The following is a 27,207-nucleotide window of genomic DNA, read 5'->3' on the forward strand; positions in this document are numbered from 1 at the left end:
TGACAATCATTCTGTTAATTCAGCAGCCTTGGACAGCAGCAGTCTCTCTCATACATCACAGTAAATCGTGGTCGTAAGGAGTGACAAATGCATCAGCCTAATCTAGGTATAAGCAAAGCCATTTTATTTGTCATCATATCAGTGAGAATTATTCAGCACAGAATATTTTCTTCTTATCTGGTCCTATATTCTCCTTTCAAAACAAATTAGGATGGAAAACGAAGGAGCATCAGAGTGCATAGTATATGCATATGCATATATGGAGTGTCAATAAATATTGGCTATTGCTTGTCTGTTGTTTTTTTTCCATCCAGAGAAATGTGAGATAGGAGATCTGAGTTTCTTTCCTGAGGACTCCAGTGGACCTGAACTATTACAGACCCTCAGCACAAAAATGCTGTAGTCCTAAACAGTGAACAGTAAATTATAGAGTAACTCTGATATGGGTTATTTTATGTGGTTGCAAATTTGACAGATCTAACTGAAATAAGGAGAAAGAGAAGAACAGTTGTAAGCAACAGAATCCTAACAAAATTAAAGAGATTCTAAATGAAAGAAGTGCAAATGGACTATATTGTAATCACAGGGAAGGAGAGAAAAAAGAGGGTATTATGAAGAGGCCAAAACTAGGACTGAATGATGTGTCAGAGAAATTATACAGAACAATTTTTTGCATGGTTTTGTGTTTTTGTAAATATGATTGGCCAAGGGGAAAAAAATCTTCAAAACCTATAACACCAAGATCAAACAAAAAATTGAAAAAAAAAAAAAGAGTAAAATGTGCCTCAGAGTAGAAGAATACCTTTGCTTAGCTCTACAACGTGTGTGACTTAGAGTCCTGCCTTTGTCTTAGACCCAGAAAATTTATGGGCTTTCCAGGCATATGTCCAGTGCTTCCTAGAAAAGACTGTTGTGTTTCTCTCTTCCAGTACAGCACTGAAAAAATTAATATATAGCAACTCTCCAGGAAGACTGGTGGCTACCCAGCTGGTGTCTACTCTGTTGCTCCACTGCGGAGTATTGGAGAAAGGCAGCAGAGGGAAGTCAGTCTCAGCACTGCAGTTGCAGCAGTTGCTGGTCCAAGCGTGAAAAAGCTGATGTTAGCTTTTGCCCTTCCTGACTGAAACAAGAGCCACCTGCATAAACTTGGCTAATTAAGCAGAGTGGAAAAGCAAACAGTTGCTCTAGCAGATGAGTGCTTTAGCTAGGAAGCAGCCAGCAGGGGCTGTGCTGCTTTTTCCCCACCTGAAACAGCATCCAGCTGTGGGCCTCCTTTCTCTTCCTGTATTCTGTTTCACATTCAAAGTGAGGTTAGCTGTGCTTTAATCTATTTGACTGGATGCTTGCGTGGATCAGAAGAGACATACCCATGAAGCTGGGGAATGAGATAGACAAGCAGATAAGAGCATTGCTCTAATAATTCATTTGAAGTACATGAAAGGTAAGTTCTAGTTCATTTTGATATGCACTGTGAATGTCACAGAGAGTGCCTAGTGGGAGGATAGGAATCCCTTGTGGTATGGTGGTTTTGCTGAGGCTGAGCAACACATTAAGACCTGGTAGTAGTTTCAGACTAAAGCTAAATATAAACGTGCACACAACTCATAAAATGGATGGATTTTTGTAATCCAAAAGAAAAAAAGCTATCAAGCGCGAAGCAGCAGGCTTCCTAAAAGATAAACATTCTTTTTCCTCGATTGAGGATACATTTTTTGTGTTTGTAAGTCTAGGTTAACCAGGGATTTAGGTGTGTTAAAGGAGCCAAAAGTACTGACTTGATGAATGCTGTACCTATGCACATGAAGTGAATGTTTTGGTGTATATGCATGTGATGGTGTATTTTTGTCTCTTACCCATATTCTTTGGTAACCCTGATTGTAGAGCTGCTGGACTGGCATGATTTCTATGCAATGTCCATGCTGAGCTATTTGTGTAGTGAAAAACGATATATTGTAGTCGGTCTATATTATTTTTCTTTTCCCCAGAAAAGACAGTTTCTTTGGAGTCAGTCTTGATCACATACTTAATTGTTGTTGTTTTCGTGGCCAACTGTGAACAACCCAGGAAGGGCAGTTTTCACCTTGAGGTCATCTTCACACTACACAGCCTCTGCTGACTGCAGCCAGCGCTGTTTAAAAATGGGCTATGCAGGCAGCAGTGTGCTTTGTGTCATTAAAAGGTACTGCCAGTAGTGTGGGATGTGCAAGGGAAATCAAGCATAAGCAGTAAGCTCAGGCCATAAAGAGTCCTCTTTTACAGTTTCATGTGTCTCAAACTGTCCCAGAGGTAAGAGTTGGTAGGACTTAAAAATATTTGTCTCCTTTTAGCAGCCCTTAAAATGTCTTTTGGGGAAAGCTTTTCTTACTGTATCCCTACAATGTCATAAACATGTTTATGATTCCTGGAAGGCTGAGTAGCTGTTTCTGAAGCTATATAGAAAGTTTTAATAAGGGAGAATCACTTCAGGATTCTGAGTCAAGGAAATAGTGTGCCTGAGAAATAATTAAGAAAGGAGTAATAATTATTCAATCACTATGAAATAAAAAATAATAGCGTAATAAAATATAAAATGAATAATTAGAAACAAAAAAGAAAAGAACTAAGCATGCAGAGTTCAACTGTTAATCCATGCAGAATGGTGAGTTATTTGCTGAAAATTCTTTATACTACTTTAGATAGTAGTAAATGCTAGCCTGACCTTGTAAGTAATTAATTGACAATTCTAATAAATTATTTACCGTGAAATATTTTATAGATATAGAGAGGACTGTGGCTTAAGGACTGCACAGCTTAATAAAATTTAATTAATTTATTTATTTAAAATAAGAATCTTATGCTTGCTGAATAGAGATGATTTAAAGCTTATCAAAATTGAACTATGTTAAGCAAATCTGAATAAATCTTTATGGAGCTCTGCAGAATATGTGTCTTGGATCTGGGAAGCAGATATTTCATATTCTGGTTTTACCCATCTGTCAATATGAATGTAGACTACACAGTTCTGTTTTTGCCAGTGACTGATAGCCAAAAATCGGCCAGTCTAGCAGCCAAAATATTGCTAGCTATAGAAATTTGCTAACAGAATCCTGGGGCAATTGCATTGTGATGATGCTTCTGTGCTACAACACTTTATTTTCCCCCTTGAAAAGCAGCTAGAGACAAAGGCTTAGCATGAAATTAGGTAGTGAGAGACAGTGGGAAAGGAGAAAGGGAGAGTGAGGCTATTTCAGGGGCTAGGATATGCCCAGCCTAAATGGCTGCCTTAGATTTAGATCTCTTAATACAATAGACAGCTGCTCCTATTTGTCTGTCTTCTGGAAATCCATTTCTTAAGCAGCTCAATTCCTCTACTGCCCATATTCCCACAGAGATCCTAAATTCAAAATGAGCTTGAAAATTGCATTCGACAGAGTATTTACTTCTAGATGTTATTCCAAACCTCTGCTGTGTTTATTGTTTTCGGACTTGTGAAAACCACAGTTTCTCATTTTATGTGGAAGAGGTAACATATTTTAAAAGCCAGCTGACATGCTTTTCTCTATAAAGATAAAAGTAAGAACAGTTCTAAAGAGAAAAGTTAAAGACCCTTCTTCCAAAATGGAAAAACAGGTGGACTCAAGAAACAGATTTTGTATGGATTGATGTAACATGGCTATTGCATCTTATACCTCTGACTATTTTCTAATGCTTAATACTTTGGATTCACGTGCTCTTACTAAATGATTGTCATTACAACGCTTTGAGTAGTCCTATCTACTCTCTGTAAAGGTCAAATATTTACTCAAATGTCTGTTGCAGGAAAATCCACACTGAGAATAGTTCAAGATATATAATATGTATAGCAAATACGATCTTACTGCAGACCATCATAGACTTCCCCTTTGCTGTGTTTCCCATCCCTTCCCTAATGCTGGTTCTGGCACTTGTCTCATTCTGAGTTGGGAAATTTCAGTATGCTAGGCAGTAGACAGCTAGTCTTTTAAATACATGTGTGTTAAAGCCCCAGACAGATGAAGTTTTGATCAGTATTGTCCCGAGACAAAATAATTCACCGTGTAATTAAGTCTTTTACAAAGTGTCCTGCATACAGAAACCCTAATTTTTTATCTAGAACACAGGATGCAATCACCCTGGCCTTTAGTGAGAGTATGGCTATTGACTCCAAGTGTCTTCAGAAAAAAAGAGATTAGTGAAAAAAGAAAAAGACCCTAAACACCAAATAAGACTTTCTATTTTTAAAGATATTAATGTTGAAAGCAAATTTTCTGAGAACTTTATCTTCTAACTGAAAAAACTGCTTAGCCAAAAATAGACAGTCTCAGGAGCACCAGCACTTTTCTTCTGACTTTTGTTGCATGCTGTCTTTTTTTCTCTGCATCTGCTAAAATAAGATTGCAATTAACATCTCCTGGCAACACTGTGTTACACATAACACTGCAATCAGAATAACAGATGATTTTCACAGAGCCCATGAAGGAGAATGAAATATATAAACTGACTTTTCCATGAAGCAATGCTGTCCCTTTAACTTTGTCTCCTGTTTGAGTCATTATCAAAGAAATGCAATCTTCTTGATTTTACCTTGTTCAGTAAAGAAGTTTCCTTTTTATTCTTCCAAGAATGTGCCACCATTGTTTGAGAGAACTCTGATTTACTTATTACTGAAATACAGCTAAATGCTTTCTGTTCCTTTACGTTCCAGTGATAAAATTTCTTAAACAAAAAATAAAATTCATAGATTGCACATGTGCAAAGCACATTATTTAAATAGATTGTACCTATAAAACTGATAACATATAAGTAAATTTAGCTGAAATAATTTTCATACGTTTCTACGAAGGAGTCAGGATAATAAAAAACACTTGGTAAGTGCAGTCTTCAGAAACTTTCCAATTTGCACTTTAATATAAATTGCAATTTGAGTGCATTTTGCTGATAAAAGTTGCTTATAAAAGTACTCATTTCTTCCTCATCATAAAATAGATAAAACACTGTATCTATCTTCATACAGCCTGAACAGAAATTATGATTTTCCATCATCTAGCATATAGAACTAGACAAACTCTCATGTACATGGCACTTCTCTATGTATCTGAAGCCAAGACTCACTAAAAAACTCTAGGAATGTACTACCCTCCAGTTTTTCTTTGAAGCCACAGTCTGTGGATATCAGCAGTATATTGAGGGAAATCAGTGCTGATTCTGTCACCTGTCTTTTACTACATAAATTCCTGGACAGGAAGGAAGTGTCTTTACATAGCTTTTATTGAAAAAATACTGAGGCAAGTGGTAAACTTAACATTGGTGGAAGACTGATAATCACTGCAGTAAAAAACAGTTGAAAATAAATATGGAAAAGAGAAACTTTTTCTTTTCAGCTTGATAAATTTGCACTTGCAGTTCCCATGTTCCTCAGAATGGAGACCTGAGCCTCACTGAGTAGGACCTTTGTAGGCTGGAGAACCCAGCACAACATCATGGCAAAGACAAGTGCACTGATCTGCAATGAGGATGGAGTAACCCCCTGCACTGATACAGGCTGGGGATGGACAGGGTAGGTGTCAGTTCTGCCAGGCCTGGGAGATATCAAGTTGAACAGAAGTTTTGTGATGTGCGACTAGTCACTTGCTGCACTCTGTTAGCAGGGGCAGAGAGGGGAAAACAAGAGAGACATCTGAATGTAATTCTTCTACTTCCAGGACAGATGATGAATTTTTATTCAATGAATCTTTAAGGTTGAATGCTCAAATTTTGATCAGTGCAGGGGTAACAGTTGTGGCCTCTTTCCCCTTGAGTTAAATGCCTTGTTGGAGTCAGACAGTTGCATTTTCTGCATCTAGGGATGGTCACATCCTCAGCCTGCCATAAACTCTGTTTGTTTTCCAAAGGGTTTATAATTTCTCCTTTTTCAGTGAAGGAATGAGCAGCTTCAGAGATTTCACACCCATAGACTACCTCCTGGAAAAAAAGTACAAACTTCCTTTTTGGCGAAATGGTCTATGAAAAAATCAAGGGAGTTAAAAAGACATGTCTTAAAAATCACTCCTATAGTCTCAAAAAGAGTAGTTTAGGTGTTTGTCAACACAAGAAGGGGTTTGAGTTGTTGGCAGGATAAGGATCAAACTTCTGTCTCCTTTAATCACTGTCATTACCAAGCTGGCAGCAAAATGGCTGAATATAAGGCACTAGGTCAGTTGAGGATGAGACCTAGAAGGGCCACAATCTAAAGGCTGTTAAGCAACTTTTTTGAGTTTATGGGGGAACAAAAAGCATTATGCGAAAAAATTGTGTTTGGGATGCACATGTTAGAAGGTCAAATGGGGAGTGTGGAGTTAAACATGCTGTTCATCAAGATTGCAATTGTCAGCAATGGTCTCATACAGAATCTATCACTTCTGGTGGTGAGTGTAGCATAGTTCCCCTACATCCAATTCTTTGATCCAAAGAATCCAAAGCATTATTAGACCTAAGACAGTTCTGAAAAATCATCACTTAAATGCAGGTGTTATGCATTATCCATGATGCAGGAATAAAGCCAAGACTCATTTGTTCCTGTTAGCCAATGCTGTTATGTATAAATTCATGCTACTGTATATTGGGCTTTTTGCAGCTGTGATTGAAATTATCTGTGATTGAAATAAAATGTAGGTGTTGCATAACAGCCCAGGGAAGCAATTAATGTCACGTGGGAATGAGGCAAAGCAAGACCATCCTTGTAACATAAATGGCTCATATGTGATTTTTCTGGTTGTTATGATTCTACTTCACTTCCCAAATTGGTCACTGCAGATATGCCTGTGGATGCAAAATATGGAACTTATCAGAAATGTTGTTGTGTCACTTCAGAACACAAGATTTGATGAGCCATTTTGCTGTACTGTTGCTGAAACTGTTATGTGTCTATATTTAGACACTGTTCATATTTTGAGCTCTAGTTACAGTGAACCGTTTTCAATTGGGCATGAAACACTGATGAGACGTGCACTGATGAGTTTCCACATACTGTCCTGAAGCTTCATGTTAATTTGCTTCACAGGGAGAATTTTTGGGGTTTGTTTTCTGTTTTACAGGATATCTCAGAAGAGTTTTCCATCTTGTGTTGTGACTAAATTTAATTTGAAAACTCTTCCTTGGTCACTTATTGTATACCAGCTGCAGTTGCTTCGCATTATTTTAAGAACTCATTTTATCTAATCTGTCATTGGCCAGAGAAATAGACTTCGCATCGAGTTTTGAAAATTGATTTTTAAAAATTTTGGTTCTTGTGGAGTATCCTAAAGGCATGTCTGCTTGCAATATCTCATTGCAGAGGCCCTAAGAAAGCGCATCAGTTCATATATCATAATCATATATCCAAGTGACATAGTGAAAATACTTGCTGTTGTCTTTTAATGTAATGTTTATGGTGTTTTAGCCTACAAATGGTATTGATAATACTGGTTGTAACAGAGAAATAAAAGAAATTCTTACCCTCCTAGAAACCAAACCCCTCTAATTGGATTAAATTTGCTTCATACAGAAGATTTGATTTTTTAAATTTTTTTTTTAAACAGCTTTGGAGAAAATCCTGTTATCTTGAAGAGAGTATCACAATAAATGTAGTCCTTCATGGGTAAGACCACCTTTGCTTTCTGATTTGCCCTGCCAGAGTTCTAGATCTGTACCTGTAATTTTGGTGCTGAACCTCAGAGCAGGGCACTCAGCTGCTTCCTCTGGTGAGGACATACCCTTCCACCTGCAGACACTGCTGCTCAGCACCAGCATTGCATTTCCCCCCCCTGCCATCACAGGCAGGTCCCACAGTTGTGCAATTGCCTTATCTTTTGCTGGCCTTTTCTAACTTCTCCATCCTCTAACGGCATCCTGGCTTTCAACGTTTCGGTGTTATCAAATACCTTGCTTTTTTTTTTTTTTTTTTTTTTTGTGGACAAATTAAATGGTCCAATTATTTTTTTCAGTAGAGGCATGAACTTCATATTTCCAGGATTGTGGGTTGCACTCACATCTTAGAACATGTTTGGACACAGACATACAGAATACAACAGGCTTCTGATTTGCCTTGCTGTCCGCTAGACTATTTTTCCTTGGATGAAAAGTAATAGTTAGTTAAATAGGCTTGAAAGAGGTTGTGAAGAAAAATGTAGTGCCTTCAAAATACTGAAAAAAGTGATGTTTTAGTCAAAACCACAAGGTTTAAACTCTGACAATTATAATGTAAGTTCTCAAACAAATAAGTAAGAGTACAACTCTGCTTTGGATTAAGTGTTTGGAAATCACTGGAAATTCTGAAATTTTAAACCAGGTTTCCATTCAGTATCAAGTTAAGAATTCCAGTAATGTCTTAATTTCTCAGTTAGAGATTTTTGATGCATCATATTATGCAAATGAACTTTAGAAAAATGATAAGAATACTCTATAACATGATTTCTCATTAGTTAATATCACATACAGGGTATAGAATACAATTACAGACACACATTAAAATGGCACAAAAGCAGGAGAATCCCAAAAAGGACGGGTAAGTTCCTTGTATATCTCAAAGGAGACAGTGGAAAATAATGCAAATAAAATTTTCTTAGTTTTCATAAGGATTATGGTAGAAAGGAAAAGAGGAATAATAGGAATTTCTACATTATTATTAACAAAAGAATGTCTTAGTGAAAAAAAATTACTCTGCTATAGGATATGTATCACAAATTTTAGAAGGTTTTTAAGGATTATCCAGATACTAGTATTTGTACAATAAAGTGCATATTAAGTATTTCCACTTTATTTTAGGGAACACTTCAAAATATCTCTATCAATATCTTCCTACTCTAAATGGAAATTATCAGAGAACCTTCTTTTCTCTTAGTACACCACTGCAGTTGTGATAAAACAGTGTTGAAAAGCACTCTCCTTAATTTTGATTGTAACAGGACATTCCTTATGAACACCACCTATCTAATTTTCTGTCCCTGACATTTCAGCAGAATCTAAATGAATCATTCTAATCTTAAATTTTAAGATGTATTTATTCACACTGGAGAACAAAAATCAAAAGATATACAGATTAGAATGGAAGAGTTTTAGCTTTTTTTTCCTCAAGAGTATATATAAACTATGCATTCTTAGGCTTTGCATTTCAGGATTATTGTGCTTGTGATTGCTCAGTTATGGATATAGTTTTTCACAATTAAAAATGAAAATATAATAACTGTATTAATAATGTTAATCCCCTCCTTTTTTGTAAATAATCCCAGAGATGAGCTAAATATCTTAGTTCTAGAAAGGCTTAAATTCAGTATCATAGAATCACAGACTTATAGAAGGGCTTGAGTTGGAAGAGATCCTAAAGACCACCTAGTTCCAGCCCTCCTGCCATGGGCAAGGACACCTTTCACTAGACCAGGTTGTTCAGAGCCCCATCCAACCTGGCCTTCAACACTCCCAGGAATGGGACATCTGCAGCTTTTCTGGGAAACCTGTTCCACTGCCTCATCACCCCCGCAGTAAAGAATTTCCTCCTGGTCTCTACACCTACTCTCTTTCAGTTTGAATCCATTCCCCCTTGTCCTGTCACTACATGCTCATGTCTAGTTTGTACACCTGGCCTTTGCACACTGAGAATGCTTTCAGCTCACTCACATTGCCCCCTTGCTGTATGAACTAGGGCAGGAATAACTAACAGCTGCCTTGGCAACCTTGTGTCCCTTTTTCCTGACTGAGCCAGGCTATGATTAGTGCACAGCATGCAGGCCTTTGGATTTCAGTAATGCTTCAGACCCCATACTGTAAATGTGGTCACAGTAAAACTCCTGACTGAACATCTGAATTATTTCAACTTTATATTTTCTTAAGATAACTAAAATTGAAGTTTGGTCAGCCTTCAGGCAGTTTTGGGTTTTTTTGCCAATTATTTAAGACCTTATTATCTTGCACAATGTACCTGTAAATTTTAACCACCTTCTGAATTCAGTGAGAACAGTTCCAAAATACCCCAACTGTAACATTTATTATAACAATAAATGTTAAGTGTCTTTTCAGTTGTAATCACTGTCCTACCTGTATTGTAATGCTTGGTGCAGTAACATAAATCCTTTTCTTCTTTCAACAGAAACTGTGGTAGAGTGAGACCTTCTGCTACTTGAACTGCTCCCTTTTCTTGCCATTCAAAAATGAGATCGTTCATTGTGTATCCAACTAAAACAAAGAAAAAACCCAAATAATTTCTACATCAGTTGCAAACTTTGAAAAGCAGTAACATATCAAATTATAATATTTTAAGTAAATGTTATAAAAAGGAGGTAATACAGAAGGTCTGCTTGTACCTGTTAATTACAATTTTTTATCTGCCCTTGTATACCATACTGAATTAGAAGATGCAAAAAAGCTGTCTTATGGAACTCTTTTTAAATCTTCATAATTTTATGGTCTGGATTCAACATAATGCTTTAGATTCAACACAAGCATCTAAATTACCTAAACATCCAAATCTCTTGGGTGCTTGGGAATATGTTGCCCTCCCCAAACCATGAAGGATAAAATAGGTTCTTCACACTCAGATCTCTTCCTGCTTTTACTTGAGGTGAAATGTGGATTGTCAAAGCTGCGTTTATGGGTTCATGTCAGTTTGAATGGTTAGGTGAAAATTGTTCAAAGACAGCAATGAATTGAAAGTTCTGCAGAAGTATGAGTTGAATTGAAAATCTGCTTTTCTCGGAAACTGGAGTGACACATGGGAAAGCAATTGATTATAATCTTCTCATATAACTGACTGTGACATATAATGATATTAAAAGGCACTCAGCTTTAATATTCAGACTCCTGCACTTATCCATACCTCATGCATTTGTGTATAAGATTAGATAGAACACCAAAAGCCAGACTAATCAAGGGCCACATTTTTAGAAGACAAGTAGTTTTTGTTTCTATTTCCCTCTCTCAGATGAATATTTGCATGGGATATCACTCGGGGAAACATCCCTATTTCTTCTGAATATGTGATCTATTAACTTTCCTGGGCATTTTTTTCTAATTTTCTTTCTGAATGAATTCTATCTGGTTATTATAACTGGAAAAAAAAGCCAAAAAAACTTCATATTCTCATTCAAGTTTGAGCCACATATACCAGAAGGCACTAGAATGAAAAAGGAGAATTTTTTCATCTAATTTATATAACTTTCAGCTTTGCAATATTTCCTTTCTGCTTTAGTCCAATGCTAGTGGGTTGTTGAAGAAAACCTACTGAGAACCAGAAATTGAGTAACAAATTACTGTTTAAAGTATACTGTTCAAAACTTTCGAAGTGTAACTGTCTGCCCAAAATTACTGAAATTTTGAGTTCCAGTGAAAGAAAGTATTCTCTTTGGTGTGTGGGCATAAATCTTACCCCTGTTACATTCAGTGACTTCATTACTATTTTAATACACCTATAAATGCCGTTCAGTGACCTGATCTGCTGACCTGAAAACTGAGATACACTTCATCTTTTCTGGTCTATGTTGAATGAACCTAGGAGATAAGAATTAGTGTTTATAAATGTAAAAATGTTTTCAACACTTCTTCCCTCTAAAGTCTAGATATTTCTTTTGTGGAGAACTTTTATACAAGGTGTTCACAGGAACTCAGGCTGACTGTTGATTTAATTGGCGTTTTTTTGAGGCTGGATGAATATGGTAAAAATGAGATCATATATAATTAAATAAGTATTTAATTAAGATCAGACATTACTCAAGTCACTACAAGCATATATCAAATGTGCAAGGACACACTTGTTTTTCTTGTTGATTGTATGACAGTCTATCATCACAGTTTTAAAATTCACTATTAAATGCTATAAAATGGGAAAAATCAGAAGTATATATCTTACCAAACTTTGCATGAATTCAGACAAAAAGCAGCTGTGTGCAAAGCAGATTACCATTTGAAGCATATAGATTATGGCCAGAAGTGATATTCCCTGAGTAAAACTCACTGAACTGGCAAGAAACAACTGCTGCATCAAAATGTATTTCACTAAACCAGATTCATTCATCTCTAATGCAAGTTTTTAATTTTTATTATCTACCCTGCCCACTAATTCTTCTAGAGTGTCATATAGTAAAAATAATAGCAGTATATTCAAAATGCTGGTGTAATAATTAATTTTGGTCATGTTTACATTTTAAATGCTCAAATATAGCTTTAGCATTCAGTACTGTAACTTCTGTTTTGTAATTCAAGGTCATAGTCATAAAGTAAGTGTGTTGTAAGGTATAGAGAACTTAATGGAGATGTGAGTTTATGTTATACTAAATAAATTTAAAATAGCATAATGTTTCCACTAGGTATGTTAAATTAAATTAACCTGAATTAAATCAAAAGAAAAATTTTTTCCAATTAATTTTATGAAGAGCACCTGCTGAATAACAAAGTGCTTAACACTCAGAATGCTTATGGTACCATTGTGCATAAGAGGAAAAAGGCATTTCTACAGAAATAACTATTTGAAAAAATTAGTGGATACCATACTGTTATATATACCGTTACAGTTTAGGTGTGTGATGTTATATATGAAATGAGCCTAAAATACAGTCCTCCAGCACCCTAATTTTGGGACCTCTGCTGATTAATTGTAATAATTGTCCGTGTCCTGTTCTAGAAATACTAAACCTGAAGTCCACCTGAGCTTTTGGTTCTTTGCTGCTTGCTACCTGATTTACAAATGTGCATTATCTTTAAAGCAATTAAAAATGTAATTCAGTAATTTAAATTCTAATTAATTTAACAGTAATTAATTTCGTAAATTTAACTAAAAATCTAAATGCCTGCTACTGATATTGGTATGCTTGTGAAGATTAGAAATACACTGAGTGTATTTTCCAAATGATTTATGAGATAAAATATCTGAGCAGTTGTACGGTCCACTTCACGGTTTGCATTGTGCAAATGGAGCAGTAAACTGTGGCCTTGAAATGTGAAGACTTTATTCTGAAGAGATGTCTGGTTACATTACAAGCTTGTGCTATATGTGGTAGTTATATTTTTAGACATACTATGCAGCTTGTAAGAACTGGTCTGAAATATGTAATAGTTGTAAAGAGCAAGATTTCTCCTTAAGGTCTCTAAGGGATTAGGAAGATAATGGTGTCTTAATTGTGCTGTTAGGTCCATAAATTCTGAACACACAGAAACTAATAGGCAGGAGAATTGGCACAATCTAGGACCCTGAATTTGAGGAATTAGAGAAACCAGTCTGCAGTAATGACATAGAATGAGGAATCCTATGCTTTGTAGTTTTGCAAGTTTGGATTCACACCTACAGAAGCCCTACGTTCTTGATGTTTCTAGATCCTCCTCCTTCCATTTGTTATGTCACAGAAGTCCATATTAATGTGACAAATATTAATGGAGTGATGAGTTTTGCAGTTTATTTATATATTTTTAGATTAGCAAAAAATATTAAAGGTAACATTTAATCATATTTCCTATGCAGCTAACATTTAGCTAACACTTGCCTTTCAGGGTAAACTTTTGCTACATGATGGTTATCCCTATTCTTTAAAATTCTGGCTGCTCAGTCTCGCTGTTCAGTTTTACTGTGAGCAGCTCACATAAAGCAGCTCTCTTGCTGCTGCTTCATGAGCAGAACATATATATCTGTTACTTATTTGGATTTGATGCAACCCAACACGATATTCAGCCTCTCATTAAAACGGAAGTTTTTATGTTTTTGACTATGAGGTGGTGTGGGTGATCATTATAAATTGCTACCAGATATTTTTAAAACCAGTGTCTGGGAAATACAATTTTATGTAGGAAATTCCTAGTGGCTAAATTTTATTGTTGAAAAAAGGACAGTCAGTCACTAGCCTAGGCAGTTTATTAAATGCACCTAGGGTGCAGCTCACTGGTGCAAAAAGTGAATCTTTTATTCTACATGAATAAAATAGCTGAAAGCAATGGAGGCAATAATCTTGCATGGTTTTCAAGACCAGGCCAACCTAAATTAAATCAGGTGGGTTAATAAAGACTTCTGTCACTGAAATGTAGTGTGCTGGGGTTTGGGTTTGCAAGCCACGAATGAATGAAGGTTGAGGAAGGAAGTAGAGTTGTCAAATTGTGTTTTATGAGACACAAACCAGCTGCTGTGGCTGAAGAAGAGGGCGGTTAGCAATGTATTTCTTTTTGTCTGGCTACTATGCAGTACTTGCTCTTACTTAATTCTATTAAGACACTACTAATTATACAAAATCTAAGTGGCATCATCATAGGATTATAAACAAAGGACAGCAAAAACCTTGTTGTATTTGAACAGTGGTGTTCAGAAGTTACAGGACTGGTTAGGTTTCACTAATACTCTATTAGCCCAAAGTCTGAGATCTTGCATATCTAAAATGCAAAAGCAGGCAGTAAATGGTTGGTAATTATATGATAAAAATATCATCCCAGGAGGAGAAGATTGCCAGAGGGAATATTTCTCAGGAAAACTCAAGAACTGTGTGAATGCATGGCACTGTAGCCTCTTTGCAAACAGTCCTCTTAAAGAGACAAGTCATTATTAGGAGCCTGAAGTCATTCCAGGTGATTAGCTAATGAAGCATATCCTGGTAGACTGAGAGCTCTGCCTGAGATGAATATGACAAACTAAGTAGAATTTAGAATTAACTGGAAGGGAGGAGGGCCTGAAACAATTGGCAAACCTGGATTTGGCCTGCAGAAATTTTGCTCTAGGAAATGATGTGTGACAGAGTTGGTATTGTGTTACAGTGAAAGTCTGTCACGCATACAGAGGGAGAAGGTGGAAGAGATAAGGCATTGATGAAAAGTGGTTCTCAGGGCTTGTGCCTGGAATAGTTGATAGAGGGTTTTGAATATCTGGACATAAAATAAAATGAGATTGAACTGATATTTTATTCAGTTGATCTAATCTATACAAAACTCTGGCGGATGGTGGACAAGACAGACATAGTAACTTTAGCCTTTAGATGGCAATGAAAAATATTTAGCTAGAGTGAAAATTTTCAGCATTTTCAATACCAGGTTCCAGGAAAAATTGCAGAAAAAAATAATGTGATCCTGCTGAAATAGTTCTAAGTAGCAAGGGCATCTACCATGTCTGGAAAAGAAAAAACAAACTTTTCCCTTGGTCTGACTCATCTTTCACAGAAAAACTTATCTTTTGAAAAATGGTGTTGACAAGTTGCTATCAACACTTATATGAGGTCCTTGAAAGAAAGAATTAGATTGTATCTTTGTTTGTTTAGGGTTTGTTTAAACACTACCATTAATAATAAAAAACACCTTTTCATTCATCAAATTTTGAAAGTATAGGAATAAAGCCTGCCTTAAATAAAGAGTTCCATTCAAACCACGTAAGTCCACATTACTCTATAGAGCTTATTGGAAGCTATTTATATCAGTTGCATGCTACGAGTAGGAAGATTTTATTGTAGATAATTCAGTACCAGTGGTAGGCATCAAAAACCTATTATCTCACAGACAAGACAGCGAACATCCACCAAGTATATCTTGAAGAATTATTGAAGTTTCTAACATCTCTTCTTCTGCTTCTCTAAGGACTACTCCATTACAGAAAAACAGGTTGTTATTTAAGGCAAGCAGCTCAGCTATGCCTTTAGAGACTCTACACCTTTGAACCCACATTGTCTTGGCGATTCTAACATAACTCCTTTTTCACATGTGCTGAAAAAGTGTTTATTTACTAAATTTGTCTACCTTTTACAAACCTTTCCAAGCTGTGAGCAAACCTGTGATCCAGCTGAATATCCATATATCCTGTAAATTTTTTACTCATTCTGTTTTAATACAGGAAGGTTGTGCTTCCCTAGTGTCATTTAAAAATGCCTACAGGTATATTAAAACCCAGCTCTTTTCCTCAGGTTCAATAAATGGACACATGTATAGCATGAAACAACTGAGCAGAATATCAGGCTTTTTTGTAAAAGAGAGTTTAGTTCAGCTACAGAATTTATTTTTCACGTTTTGATACCAGTGATTGATCTAAATTCCATTCTCATTTCTTTAACTTTTAGTAAGGTACAGGTCCAAATGTAACATTGGATTTAGTCAGCAAACCCATCAGTTCTTTAGGTATGCAGTTGAGGCAAGGACTACAGTCATGCTGACTAGAGTTATTCCATTACTCTTCTGTTGGGCATCCCATCAGTTTGCCTCCAGGATGGGCTGCCTGCACATTACTGTTGCTAAGAGCAGGACAGACATTTGAATTGTGCCCTAAATTCCCAGCAACATAGCAGGGGGAAGATATGACAAAGCTAACGAATCTGGTTTTGGCTTGAGGTTAAAATAAATTCTTCTGCATTACTCACTAAAAATATTAGCTTCAAAAATGAGCTGCGATTCATTTCAAGGCTAAATTTATGCTGGAGCTCCAAGAAATCAGGATTTTATTCAATGTACTTCTGAGCTGCTTGTAAAGTGTCTGCCCCTTGCACTGCCCTCTAAGTTGTTCTGATGGAATCTCTCCCTGGGGAGTTATAGGCTTATTCTTCTTAGCCTGAATTTCAGAAAAGAATAACATTTGAGCTCAGTGCTCCAGCACATCTCTCAAACCTACTATTCCTTACTGAAGCCTATAGATTTTCAGCTATCACTTTTATACCAGGTTCTGTATGTCAGCAGCAGTTGTACAGTTACTACTGCCCTTTTGTCCTGCATTGGTCAGGAGATGAAGACTGCAAGTATCTTGATCTTTGTGGCTGTTTGTCATGTCTCACTTCAGATAGACACAATAGGTTCAGTCACGCATCTGCAGAATACAAACCACAGCATGAGCAGTTGATAATTTTTGTGGTACTGAAAAGGAAAGGAGAGAAGCAGTATGGCTTCTACACCTTCTGGCACAGACACACAGACCTAGTGTGTCCAAAATTTCTGTCATTCGGGTAGAGACCTGAGGTTTCCCGGCAGATAAAAAATACACTCCAATTATTTTATCTTTCTTATGGTGTCTTTGTTCTGTTCTGGGAAAGGAAAAATGTGCACATAATTTTCTGTAATGCATTAGCTTGTACTGCTGCAGCCTGCATACCTGTCCTTCTACTTGTACAATCTCCAAATTAGAGACTGGGGGGAAAGAAATTGTGCAACTTAGCATCATGTAGTACAGAGTGAATTTTCTTCAACAATACAGGAGACAACAGCATGATTCCTTAGAAAGACTAAAAAGCCTCCGTAAATCAAAAGGGGGGGAAAAGGATCATTGTTTAATAAGAAGCATCAAATTAAAATTATAAGGTAAGAAAGTGTTTTATACCTTACTTATGTTGCTTTCCATAGCACATTTTGTCTTTTGTAACTGAGTAAGTATTTTCAATATTCATTGAAAATTCAGTAATATTAAATGTCACATAAAGTTATAACTGTAATTTATGAATAAAGGAATGCTGTGAGGTAAAAGTGAAACTTGAAAAAGAAAGACAACAAGATCTAGCACTTGAAAGAAAAACGTTTCTTTCCTGGAAGACAGGCCACAGAAATAAATATGTATCTAGCTGACATTTCTTTGTATCCCATTGAAGCAGAATAAAACTAAAATTATCCCACATGCCTATAGGCTGCCCTGGTGTAAGGCATTGAGATGTAGAGGGGATTATTTCATATGTGCATTTTTATTTCCTCCCTTTCTAAGATAAAAAAGCAGCTCATTCTAGTTGCTGAGAAATCACTGGGTAAAACAAATCCTTTAAAAATAGAAGAGATTTCCACTTAAATATTTTTCAGACACTTCATGATATAAATGAAGTACTTTTACCAGGGGCAAATCCAGCTGGTTAGACTGACCTTGGGAAAAAAACATTACATGAGCCAGCTAAAAATAAAGACACCATTAGGGAAGAAAATATACATGAATTTTTGTCTTAGACTTTTCTATGATGGAGCAACACTATCACTATTGAAGGAAAGTATCTAGTACTAAAAGAAATTATAATTTAAAGCAGAGACAAAACCTATGATCTGTTTCTTATAAGTAACTGTCAGTCTTTGCAACCCAGTGGTAAGATGAGTAAAAAAAAGATGAGTGATTCAGTCTAATTTGCTTAGTGACACATGTGGGAGCAAGGCTTGCAAGATCAGATACAGTTTACAGAAACCGTGAGATAAATGGGCCTTGTAAATTCGTAATGTACAATCTCCTACACAACTTGGCACTCAGTGGAAAAAACAGCAATGATCACCACTTCAAAAAGAAACATCTGGAAGCATGGATACTGCTGTTTTGCTCCTGCAAACACTTTGGTTTTTATAACATAGCCTGGTGGTCAGATCATTTACGCAGGACATGAGAGGACTCTGTTCTCTGTTTTGAACCCAAATGTCTTCCACTTCCCCAGACAAGGCATTAACCACCAGGGGTAGTGCTTTGATCCCTCTGTTTACATTGTCTCACTGTGCACCAAAAAATGCAAGGCAGACAGCCAGAGCAGGGTATGACACTGAGGCCTAGAAATTAGAGCTGCTTGGATGGACTCAGGCTCTCAGGGTTATATTACCTCAGGAGATTTGATGTGAAGCCTGGGAAAATGCCAAATGCAGCCATCACCCTTTTTTTTCCTATAATTTTTAATAGAATTGGATGCCTTTTCTTAGCCAGAGAGTCAGGAATTTGAATGTTTCTGCTCACGCTTTTCTAAGTTTTGGACATTGGTCAGAGTTCGCATTCATATAACCTTTTTTTTTTTAATTTTAATTTTTTAAAAATTGTTATTATTTTGCCTAATTACTATTCTGCCCAGCATGTAGATTTTTTTTTTGTAACACTTCCAAGATGTCTATTTCCTTTCCTGTCCTTTCTGTAGAGAGAAACTGTTTATGGACAGGTGAATTCCTGCTCTCAAAGGTCTAGGATCTTGGAACTTTGGTCACTGTACATATCTGCTTTGGCTCTGTCCCAAAATAATTTCAGGGAACTTCTGCCTTATTCTTGCAAACGTAACTGGTTATTCTGCTATCAGACATAGCCAGAGGTCCCACATGCTACAAACTTCATGCCTCAAGCCATCTTCTTTTCCCGTAATCTGTTTTCTGGTGTCTGAAGTTACGGGTAAAATAGAATTAGACAAGGCAATATGGGGAAAGCTTTATTACTTGTAAGTTCCTTATGAAATCAAATTTGATCTTTCTGTGTGAATAAAGAATTTGAAGCACTCATTTGTATTTTGTTCAGCCCTTCTTTTGTGAGCACTGCTTCTTTTTACCATGTGAATGTGCAGCTGGGAATTTACTCCCACTAAGCTCAATGACTAAAACCAAGATTTCAGTGAAAAATGTTCTGCTGGAAAATACAGTAGAACATCTACAGTGCTATTCAACTAATAAATGTTGGTTCCCTGTGGTGCAGTTTGTGGGAACTGTGGGCTCCTGCAAGGTTGCTATAAAGCAAACCATATGTGTGTTGGTTCAAGAATGCTCAGTGGTTGTCTGACCTGTCCTCAAAACAGCTGAAAGAGAGGAAAAATGCAGCTGAGTTTTATGAAGCTGTTAAAGCAAAAATTTCATAACTTTTTAAAACATTTTATTAATTATACCTTTTGCTTGTTTGGTCAAACACCATGATATTTTCTCTTTGAAACATAATTGTATTTAATGAGTATAGCTGCCATCTGCATGTACTCTGATGCAACTGCTTCATGTTAACCTTTTGTTTAGTCACATTAATTATACAAGGTGACATAGGTTATCAGTAGGATCATCTGTTCAGGTTGACTGTGCAGTTTTGCTTAAATCATGGATATAGAATATTGTCCTAAATTCCTTGACATTTGCAGCAAATAACGATTTCTCCATTTTAGTCAAGAAAATTTCTGCTGTCAGATTCAGCTGTTGCCCTCATATTGAAAGGCTGCTTTGTAATATTACCATCTGTCCATTGTAATAAAAGATAGATCTGGCTTTTATACTCACCCTGCAATTTTTTATAAAAGCATACCATGCAACAAACAGTTCTGACATACTGACTGATAGATAATTACCTCCCTCCTCCGATAAAAGAGGGAAAAACCCAAGAGGTACTTTAATCAAATTATGTGTGTTGTGGTTTTGATCTGTGATACATTTAAAATAATCAATTATGTTCTTTCTATATGCACAATTCTTTTATTTTTGAAATATTTCACTCATTGGCCCTAAAACTGTAAATCTAGATATTTGGATGGATATTTCTTAAAATATCTTGCCCCTGTCATTAATTTTCACAAACTTCAGATTTCTCAAAGCTTCAAAGAATGCTTTATTTTATTTTTGTTCTTGGCATCATTAGGAGGATTTTTCTGCTAGGACTCTCTTTCAAAGACCTCTCATTTTAAGGGAAACAGCAATTTCCAAATACTTCATATCAAAAGGAAAATAATATAATGCATCAGACAGAACAGTTGGTTTGTCCATTTGTGAGTGTGTGTTTGTGCCTTGAAATGGCATGGCTGATTGACACTTTCCATCCTCTTTTAAGAAGCAAGATATCAAGGGAGATGTACAATATAGGGGATATATAAGGGCTAAGTATGATATTTGATAGGTTAGAAAATGCTAATTATATTTCACCTAAAATCCTATGAACCGCTTCCTTAAGTTATTGTTATGTTTCCTTTTTGCTCTCACCTCCTGTATGTGTGAACACAGGGAAGACCTATGGTGAAACACTAAATGCAGAAATTTTGTTTAAAGCTAAACTGGCACCGCGTACTTAAGTTTAGTGGTAGCTTTAGATTTACACAAAACTCTTGATTTTCAGTGCAAATAGGGATGAATTAACCTCTTCTTCTTAAAACCATGTATATTTCACAGATTCTTTTGATAAAATAGATTCATTTGGAAAACTTGTTCTTCTACCACTTCAAATGGTTTTCCTACCTCCTGAATAGCTGTTGTAATCCCTGCAAAAGTATGTATAGGATAATACATTACGCAAACTTACAGCTTTCCAGCTGCATTATACATGTTTGCACATCCATGGGAAAATTTTTGAGATCCATCGGACAGGAAAGAATTAAAGTCAATCTGAAAGAACAAAAAAACCCCATTAAAATTATACCCAAAAAAGCACCATAGAACTGTGCAGGAAGAATGCATGAATACAGTGGAAGTAATTAGAAACAGAATACGTGTTTCAATAGGAAACTCTTAAAAAGGGTCTATATCAGCTGAACCTAACTCAGCTGAGTATGACAGCACGGAAAAAACTTTACAGGCTTTCAGAAAACAAATTTTTTCTGTAGGGTTGCCTAACTTTATGAGAAATCTAAAGGAATTCAGCAAGTGTGCATTTTTGTGCTACAGCAGAATTGTACTGCTCCAGTATTTCACATCCTTGACATAAAACTTACCCAAATTTGCAAGAATTTCATAACATATGTCAGCTGCAAATCATGGTGGCAAAGTAGTTTTAAGTGTTGTCCTAAAATGTCAACAAAAAGTTTAAAGAAACATTTTTTGATATTGATAGTGGACTGAAATATGACTGTCATTTTGAAATGTAGCTGTGCATGAGCATTAGTCCTAATACTTCCTATGGAATTCTTTGCAAATTATAGGCAAAAAAGGTATTTTTGTATTTTAAATATATACACTAATTTATCTTTAGAGTCATACTTCTCAGAGGAATCAGAAAGAAGAATATATAAGAGATAAAGACACATTTTTTTCCCTCCCTGGCCATGTCTGGGTATCCATTTGTCTTTCAGGGCCATGACTTTATCTTCATTAATCAGTTCAGTTGACAGAATGTCCTACAAAAACCTGAGAAGCTTCAGTTCAATTCCCTACACAGAAGGCTTTGTTTAGCAGGGCAGTGCTCTAATTCCCCTCTCTTGAACCCATTCCCCTGTTTTTGGCACTGGGGCTAAAGGGAACTGGGCAGTAGGTGGCAAGTACTGCTGTATATTTTTTCTACCTATTTTTTTTGCTTACCAAACCTCCTTGATTCATTGTTGCCATAATTTCTGTTTAGCCAGCCAGCGACAGAGCTGCACAGGGAGAGTGTATGGAGGGCAGTCAGGCCCAGGCCCTTTTCCCATGCTATTAAAAATAGTCCCAAATGCAAATTCTGGCTGGTAGGTTGGTAATATGGCAAGTAATTTCAGAGGCACCTGGGCTTTACTTTGTGCTTCAGTAATATTTTCATATTTTATATTAAGTATTCAATGAGTCAGGAACAGTAATTTTCCATAATTTTCTTGTCTGAATTGTTCCAATGCAATTAGGGGATGAGCAGACATTAGGTGATGAAAGAAAGAAGCGAACTGAGAAACTTCTATTATTTTTTTCTTTTAATATCAACAAGCTAGCAATTATGATATCTCTCCTTATTAAAAGGTTACCTCACTCAAATGAACAGAAGAACTAAATTATATGCCAATGATATGATTTAAAATCTGTTTCAGATACTGTACTAGTTCTTAATTAAATCACGGCAATATAAACTTTCTGGCTTCATAAGAAATACAGGAGCTATCCCATATTTTCTTTCATCACAGTCATCACCTCTATAATTTAATATTATAATATTTCTCATGTTTGGGGTTTTTCACCCCATTTCATGTGGCCACAAACTTGGTCTGAATTGTATTGGAGCTGCAATCCAAACTTCTTTTAGTTAAGTGGTGGATTCTATACTCTGTGCTGTGTGTATTAGGAAGCAGTAGGGCAAGGCAGGGAATTACTTGATTAGAGTGGAACAACTGCCAGTGTCTCTTGGGGTGACTCAGTTTGCAGATAATTGATTTAGATCTACTTTCTACTTGAATCCAGAGAAGGAATCCTTTTAACCTGCTTTCCTTCTGCTTCTAGTGACAGAATAAATGTTGTGACACTGAAGATTGATTATGTTCCCAGAGTGGCAGACTAACCTCTTTTTGGATATGAAATGCTCATAAGAATTTTAACCCAACCCTTTCTCCTTGTGCAAGCTTGAAAAAGTGCTGCCTACTCGCACTGGAAGGAGGGAAGGAGGAAGGAGACTCTCTTGCCACTGACACATAGATGCAAGTCATAAGCATTTTCTCTTTCTGCAGTATACAAACTGTTTACAGTATCCTGATATCTCTTCAAAGAGTCTAATTACCCATTAATTCAGTGTCACAAAAGCATGCAGAGCAAAACACTAAGTGGGCAATAGCATATTTATTTTGAAAAGAGTGACATTTTGCACAAGTGAGTCACTGCTTCGATACCAACTCTATACCATGTCTAGTGAGGCATTAGCATTCTTATAGCCAATGTGTTTGTCATTAGATTGGGTTTTTGAAGGCAGTGGCAAAGTGCCTATGGATGTCTGTATTAAAAAGAAAGTGGTGGGAAGAGAAGTGTGATAATTAGATTTTGTCAATACTTATGATTACTGCTTTCAGCTTAAAACCTTTTCAAAAATTTACTTTCCTGTTTTCTTTCCATCTCCAGCAGCAAATGACTAATCTCTAAATGTTATACTTTTTCAAACAGGCCATGTTTTCATGTTGAAGTGCAGCTGCAATATTCAAAGAGAGGAAAAAGAAATAACATTTGATTGTCATGGCATTGGAGGCTACAGACTGTGAAACTCATACATAGGCCAACTCAGATTATAATACTACAGGAATTGTTTGCTCTGTGCAGTGTCCTAGTTCCTCTAGGCTCAGTAGCTGTACTTTAAAATGGGAAAGACACTTTTCTTATTATTTTTACTATGTGTATGCCTAATGAGGGATCATCTTCTATTTTAGTATTGACAATGAGCTGTAACATTGACCAAATCCTGTATTCGAAACACACAGATCAAAGTTCTGCAGGACTAGCAACCAAATATATGTTTTAGCAACTCCTAGTTATACTTTTGAGCTTCTATCAGAAAAAATCATTAGATTAGAGACTCACCTGATGGAATAAAGTACATTTCCATTTTTGAAAATCCGCAACAACTTATTATCTGTTGTAACTTCATGAAAGTTGGCACCTTTTTCATTAGCAAAGAACAAATCAGGTTTCCAAATTGAATCCAGCATGGATGGATCTAAATCTAAAGAGTCATCTGGATATTCACTGTATGCAAGGCGTGGATCATTCCAATTCTGACGGAGAAAGATGTTCACTCGGTAATCCTGAATAAAAGAGAAAACAAGCAAAGCTTTATCAAGCATAGGGATTTAGCTTTTATTTCATTTCTTAGCCATGTAATCCCCTGTCCATCTGTGGATGACAAAAGAATTACTTAGCTGAATGCCAGAATGATACCTATTTGCATTATTGGGGACACAATGGATAAGAATAAATATGAATTTCAGGGCAATCAAAAAAATCCTAAAATAAGGAAATCCAACCTCCATGTACAGTTCATATAACTCTACCCCCATCACAAATTTGTCGTAAAATTGAAATGAGAAGCGTGAAACCAGTTTTATGGGGTTATCATTTTCTGTCTAACTCCCAGCACGGGCATTCCCACTTCCTCCTCTTTGTCAGTGAGAATCTGTCCCACTGTGAGGGAATTTAATTTTTTTTTTCTCTCTCTAATCCTTACATGTTTTAGACCCCCCACATAGGCTTTCTGTGCCTCAGCTCCCTATTAAGCATTGTGTGAGCAGTAACGTGCCGTATAGCAGTCTGAGGGCACATGTTTCTCCACTCTTCAAATATAGTGAAGATCGTATAAGTCTTTATGATAAATTAGTTACAAGTGGAGTCATCTTAATTTCTACAGACAGTCCTTTCTTAATCAAGAGTGTTTTTATGGAAAAGATGAGTGGAGTGCTTCAAACTTCTGGACGTCATTTTGGAGCTGAACATACATTCTGTCATACATACATGTATTTATGGCTCCACACTTTCTTACCATTTTACCACTTTTAAAATATTTGTTTTTAAATAAAGGTGAATATTAGCATATCATTTAATTGCATATAGAACTGAGACTGAGCATAAGGGCATAGGAACTATTCTTTTATTGGCCATAATATGATTTTCCTCATTATTTGAACTGCATTAATGAAAAAAATAAAATAGAAACATAGGGTAGCTGCAGGGAGGAAATGGTTACAAGACTCTTCTGAATATAAGAATAGTAAAAAAAAATCACTTGTTTATGGCTATAAAAGATGATGGAAATTAGTTTTAACAAGAAAACTTTTTGAGTCAGGATGGAAAATGAAGTGTACAGGGCTGAGCAATACAATTTGGCCAAAAACTATGCATACCAGTTATTATAGGTTAAACTAACTAGCTAAAACCCCACTGCTGTGGAAATTGTGGCTACTGTTAAAAATCCAGCATTTTATCAATATTGCCCTTAGGAAACTCGGAACATGCAGACATGTAGTAGGAAGAATTATGCTAACAGACATAATAAAGGACAACAGGAACCTCAATATGCAGCATCTACTCATGAGAAACAGTTTTTCATATCTTCAGCATCCTGCTGTTTTTGTCAATTTAATTACTCATCTTGAATAAGGGTAGCCAAATATGCTAAAAACATGCTTACCAAGTACTGCAAATTGAAAATATTGCAAATAGTATAGAGAAAGCTCCAGAAATTAATTTTATGTTCATATAACATTAACAATTTTTACGACAAAGAAAGTAAGTGGAAAACTACACATGAAGAATGAAATTAACTCAGATTAATTAATTCAGATTAATTCTGTTTCCAGCAGACAGGAAAAAGGCTCTTTGACCAAATGATAGCATGCAGCATTAAATGCATAGGACTTGTTAATCAACTGCTTTATTTAAAGAAATAAACTGTTAGTTAATTTGTTGTACACACACACAAACACACCCTTACCCCTTTCAGGAAAGGACTGAAAGACATTTTCTTTCTTTTTCATCATGGGTAGTGACAGCCTCAAAAGCCATAAAAAGTTCTTATGAGAATCTGTTGGTATTTTTCCTAATTAACATCATGATGTGATGAAACCAGAGCCAGGGATTTGTTCTTTACAGATGTAGAAACAAGCCTGTATTTTTTGTGTATTTCTAAAGTAAGACAAAATTCTTGGACAAGCTTGTGCCTCAGTGCTCACAGAACTATATTTTTGTTGCCTTCTAGTAAAAGGGAATATTAACCCCTGAAATATCCTTATTTCTTTGAATGACATCCCAAACAACATGTACTACCAGTTTCCATTCGAGGCTGCTGAACAAAATCAAAAGGACAGGAAAAAGAAGGATGTGGGAGCACTGATGGCTCCACTGCCTTTCCCAGCATGGGCAGTCCTGGCATTGAAGGAAATATTAGCTCTAAACCTGGGGCACTGGATGAGAGCACTGCAGCTCTCAGGACTTTGCCCTTCAGCCCAACCCAAGCTTTATATTTTAAATTATGTAACCTCAGATTTGTCTATTTACTTTACTTTTCTCAGTAGAATATGAAGAGTCTATGGACAGGATTAGTTGCAGAGTAAAGGTCTCCTCATACGTGTGAGACAGAGCAGGTGAAAAATGCATGGCAGGAAGTCAAAACGAAAAAGGAAAATAGAGGATGACAAAGGATGGAATCTTTTCAAGACTATATTAAGTTATTCTGTATGTCAGTATGAATAAAGTTTGTAGGTTTAAATTTTTTCCAGCTTTTAAGATGAAAAAAGTCCTGGTTAAGCTTCTCACTGAAGCAACTGGAGCTATTTTTCATTGTTCTCTCCCTTGAAGCCTGACTTAAATTGGCTCTCACTATTCACTAAAAAAATCCTAATCTAACCAAAGGCAAGAGATATGTTTGACTGCTATTTTATGAAGGACAAGTATTCATCATCTCAGTTTATAATTACACATTATGAGCACAAGGCTTAACTGCTTAAACAAGTAGGTTTGTTTAATGCAAACACAGACACCAGAATCAAACTGCCTGAATGCATTTGTTATCCTACAAGAGTCTCCCTATTCTCATGTGCTATTTGATTGAAAGGATGATTCCTAATTCAAATAACTGTGACAGAAATGTTCCTTGAGGGAAGGGAGAAATCATCATTTAACTTGTGGTGACTTCCACAGCCTCATCTGTAACCTCAAGGCTGCCATTGTCTGAACAGCTGCTGTACCCTGATTCTACAGAACAAGAGTGCTGCATGGGTTTCACTTGTTTCATCATATTTCAAAACCTTAGCCACACAGTGAACTTTCTCAGAGGGTCAGGATACTGTTCATCTGCTTCACAAGGCTCAATAAAATAAGAATTGGAGATCAGGTAATTGCTCTTTGCTGTCCATGCCAAGGCTGAGGCCACTATGGGCTCCAGTA

General features: G+C 36.3%; 1 protein-coding gene and 1 long non-coding RNA gene across 4 annotated transcripts in view; one reads left to right on the forward strand and one right to left on the reverse strand.

Annotated features, from left to right (window-relative positions):
- The window catches only part of GLRA3 (glycine receptor alpha 3), a 91,328-nt gene that overhangs the window by 17,062 nt on the left and 47,059 nt on the right, over nt 1-27,207 (reverse strand). For all 3 annotated transcript variants that reach the window (XM_085058696.1, XM_085058697.1, XM_085058698.1), the window contains 3 exons: nt 23,851-24,074; nt 20,918-21,000; nt 10,045-10,182 (listed from right to left, as the gene is read on the reverse strand). In XM_085058696.1, the coding sequence (XP_084914822.1) occupies nt 10,045-10,182; nt 20,918-21,000; nt 23,851-24,074 (445 nt within the window). The remainder of the gene's footprint in view (nt 1-10,044; nt 10,183-20,917; nt 21,001-23,850; nt 24,075-27,207) is intronic.
- Nucleotides 1,205-12,245, forward strand: LOC146438257 (uncharacterized). Its single transcript, XR_014851720.1, has 3 exons — nt 1,205-1,441; nt 7,554-7,612; nt 10,097-12,245. It is a non-coding gene; the product is annotated as an uncharacterized LOC146438257 (long non-coding RNA).

This window comes from Lichenostomus cassidix, chromosome 4 (assembly GCF_008360975.1).
Source record: "Lichenostomus cassidix isolate B80296 chromosome 4, HeHo_3.0, whole genome shotgun sequence".
In the NCBI taxonomy this organism is placed as follows: domain Eukaryota; kingdom Metazoa; phylum Chordata; class Aves; order Passeriformes; family Meliphagidae; genus Lichenostomus; species Lichenostomus cassidix.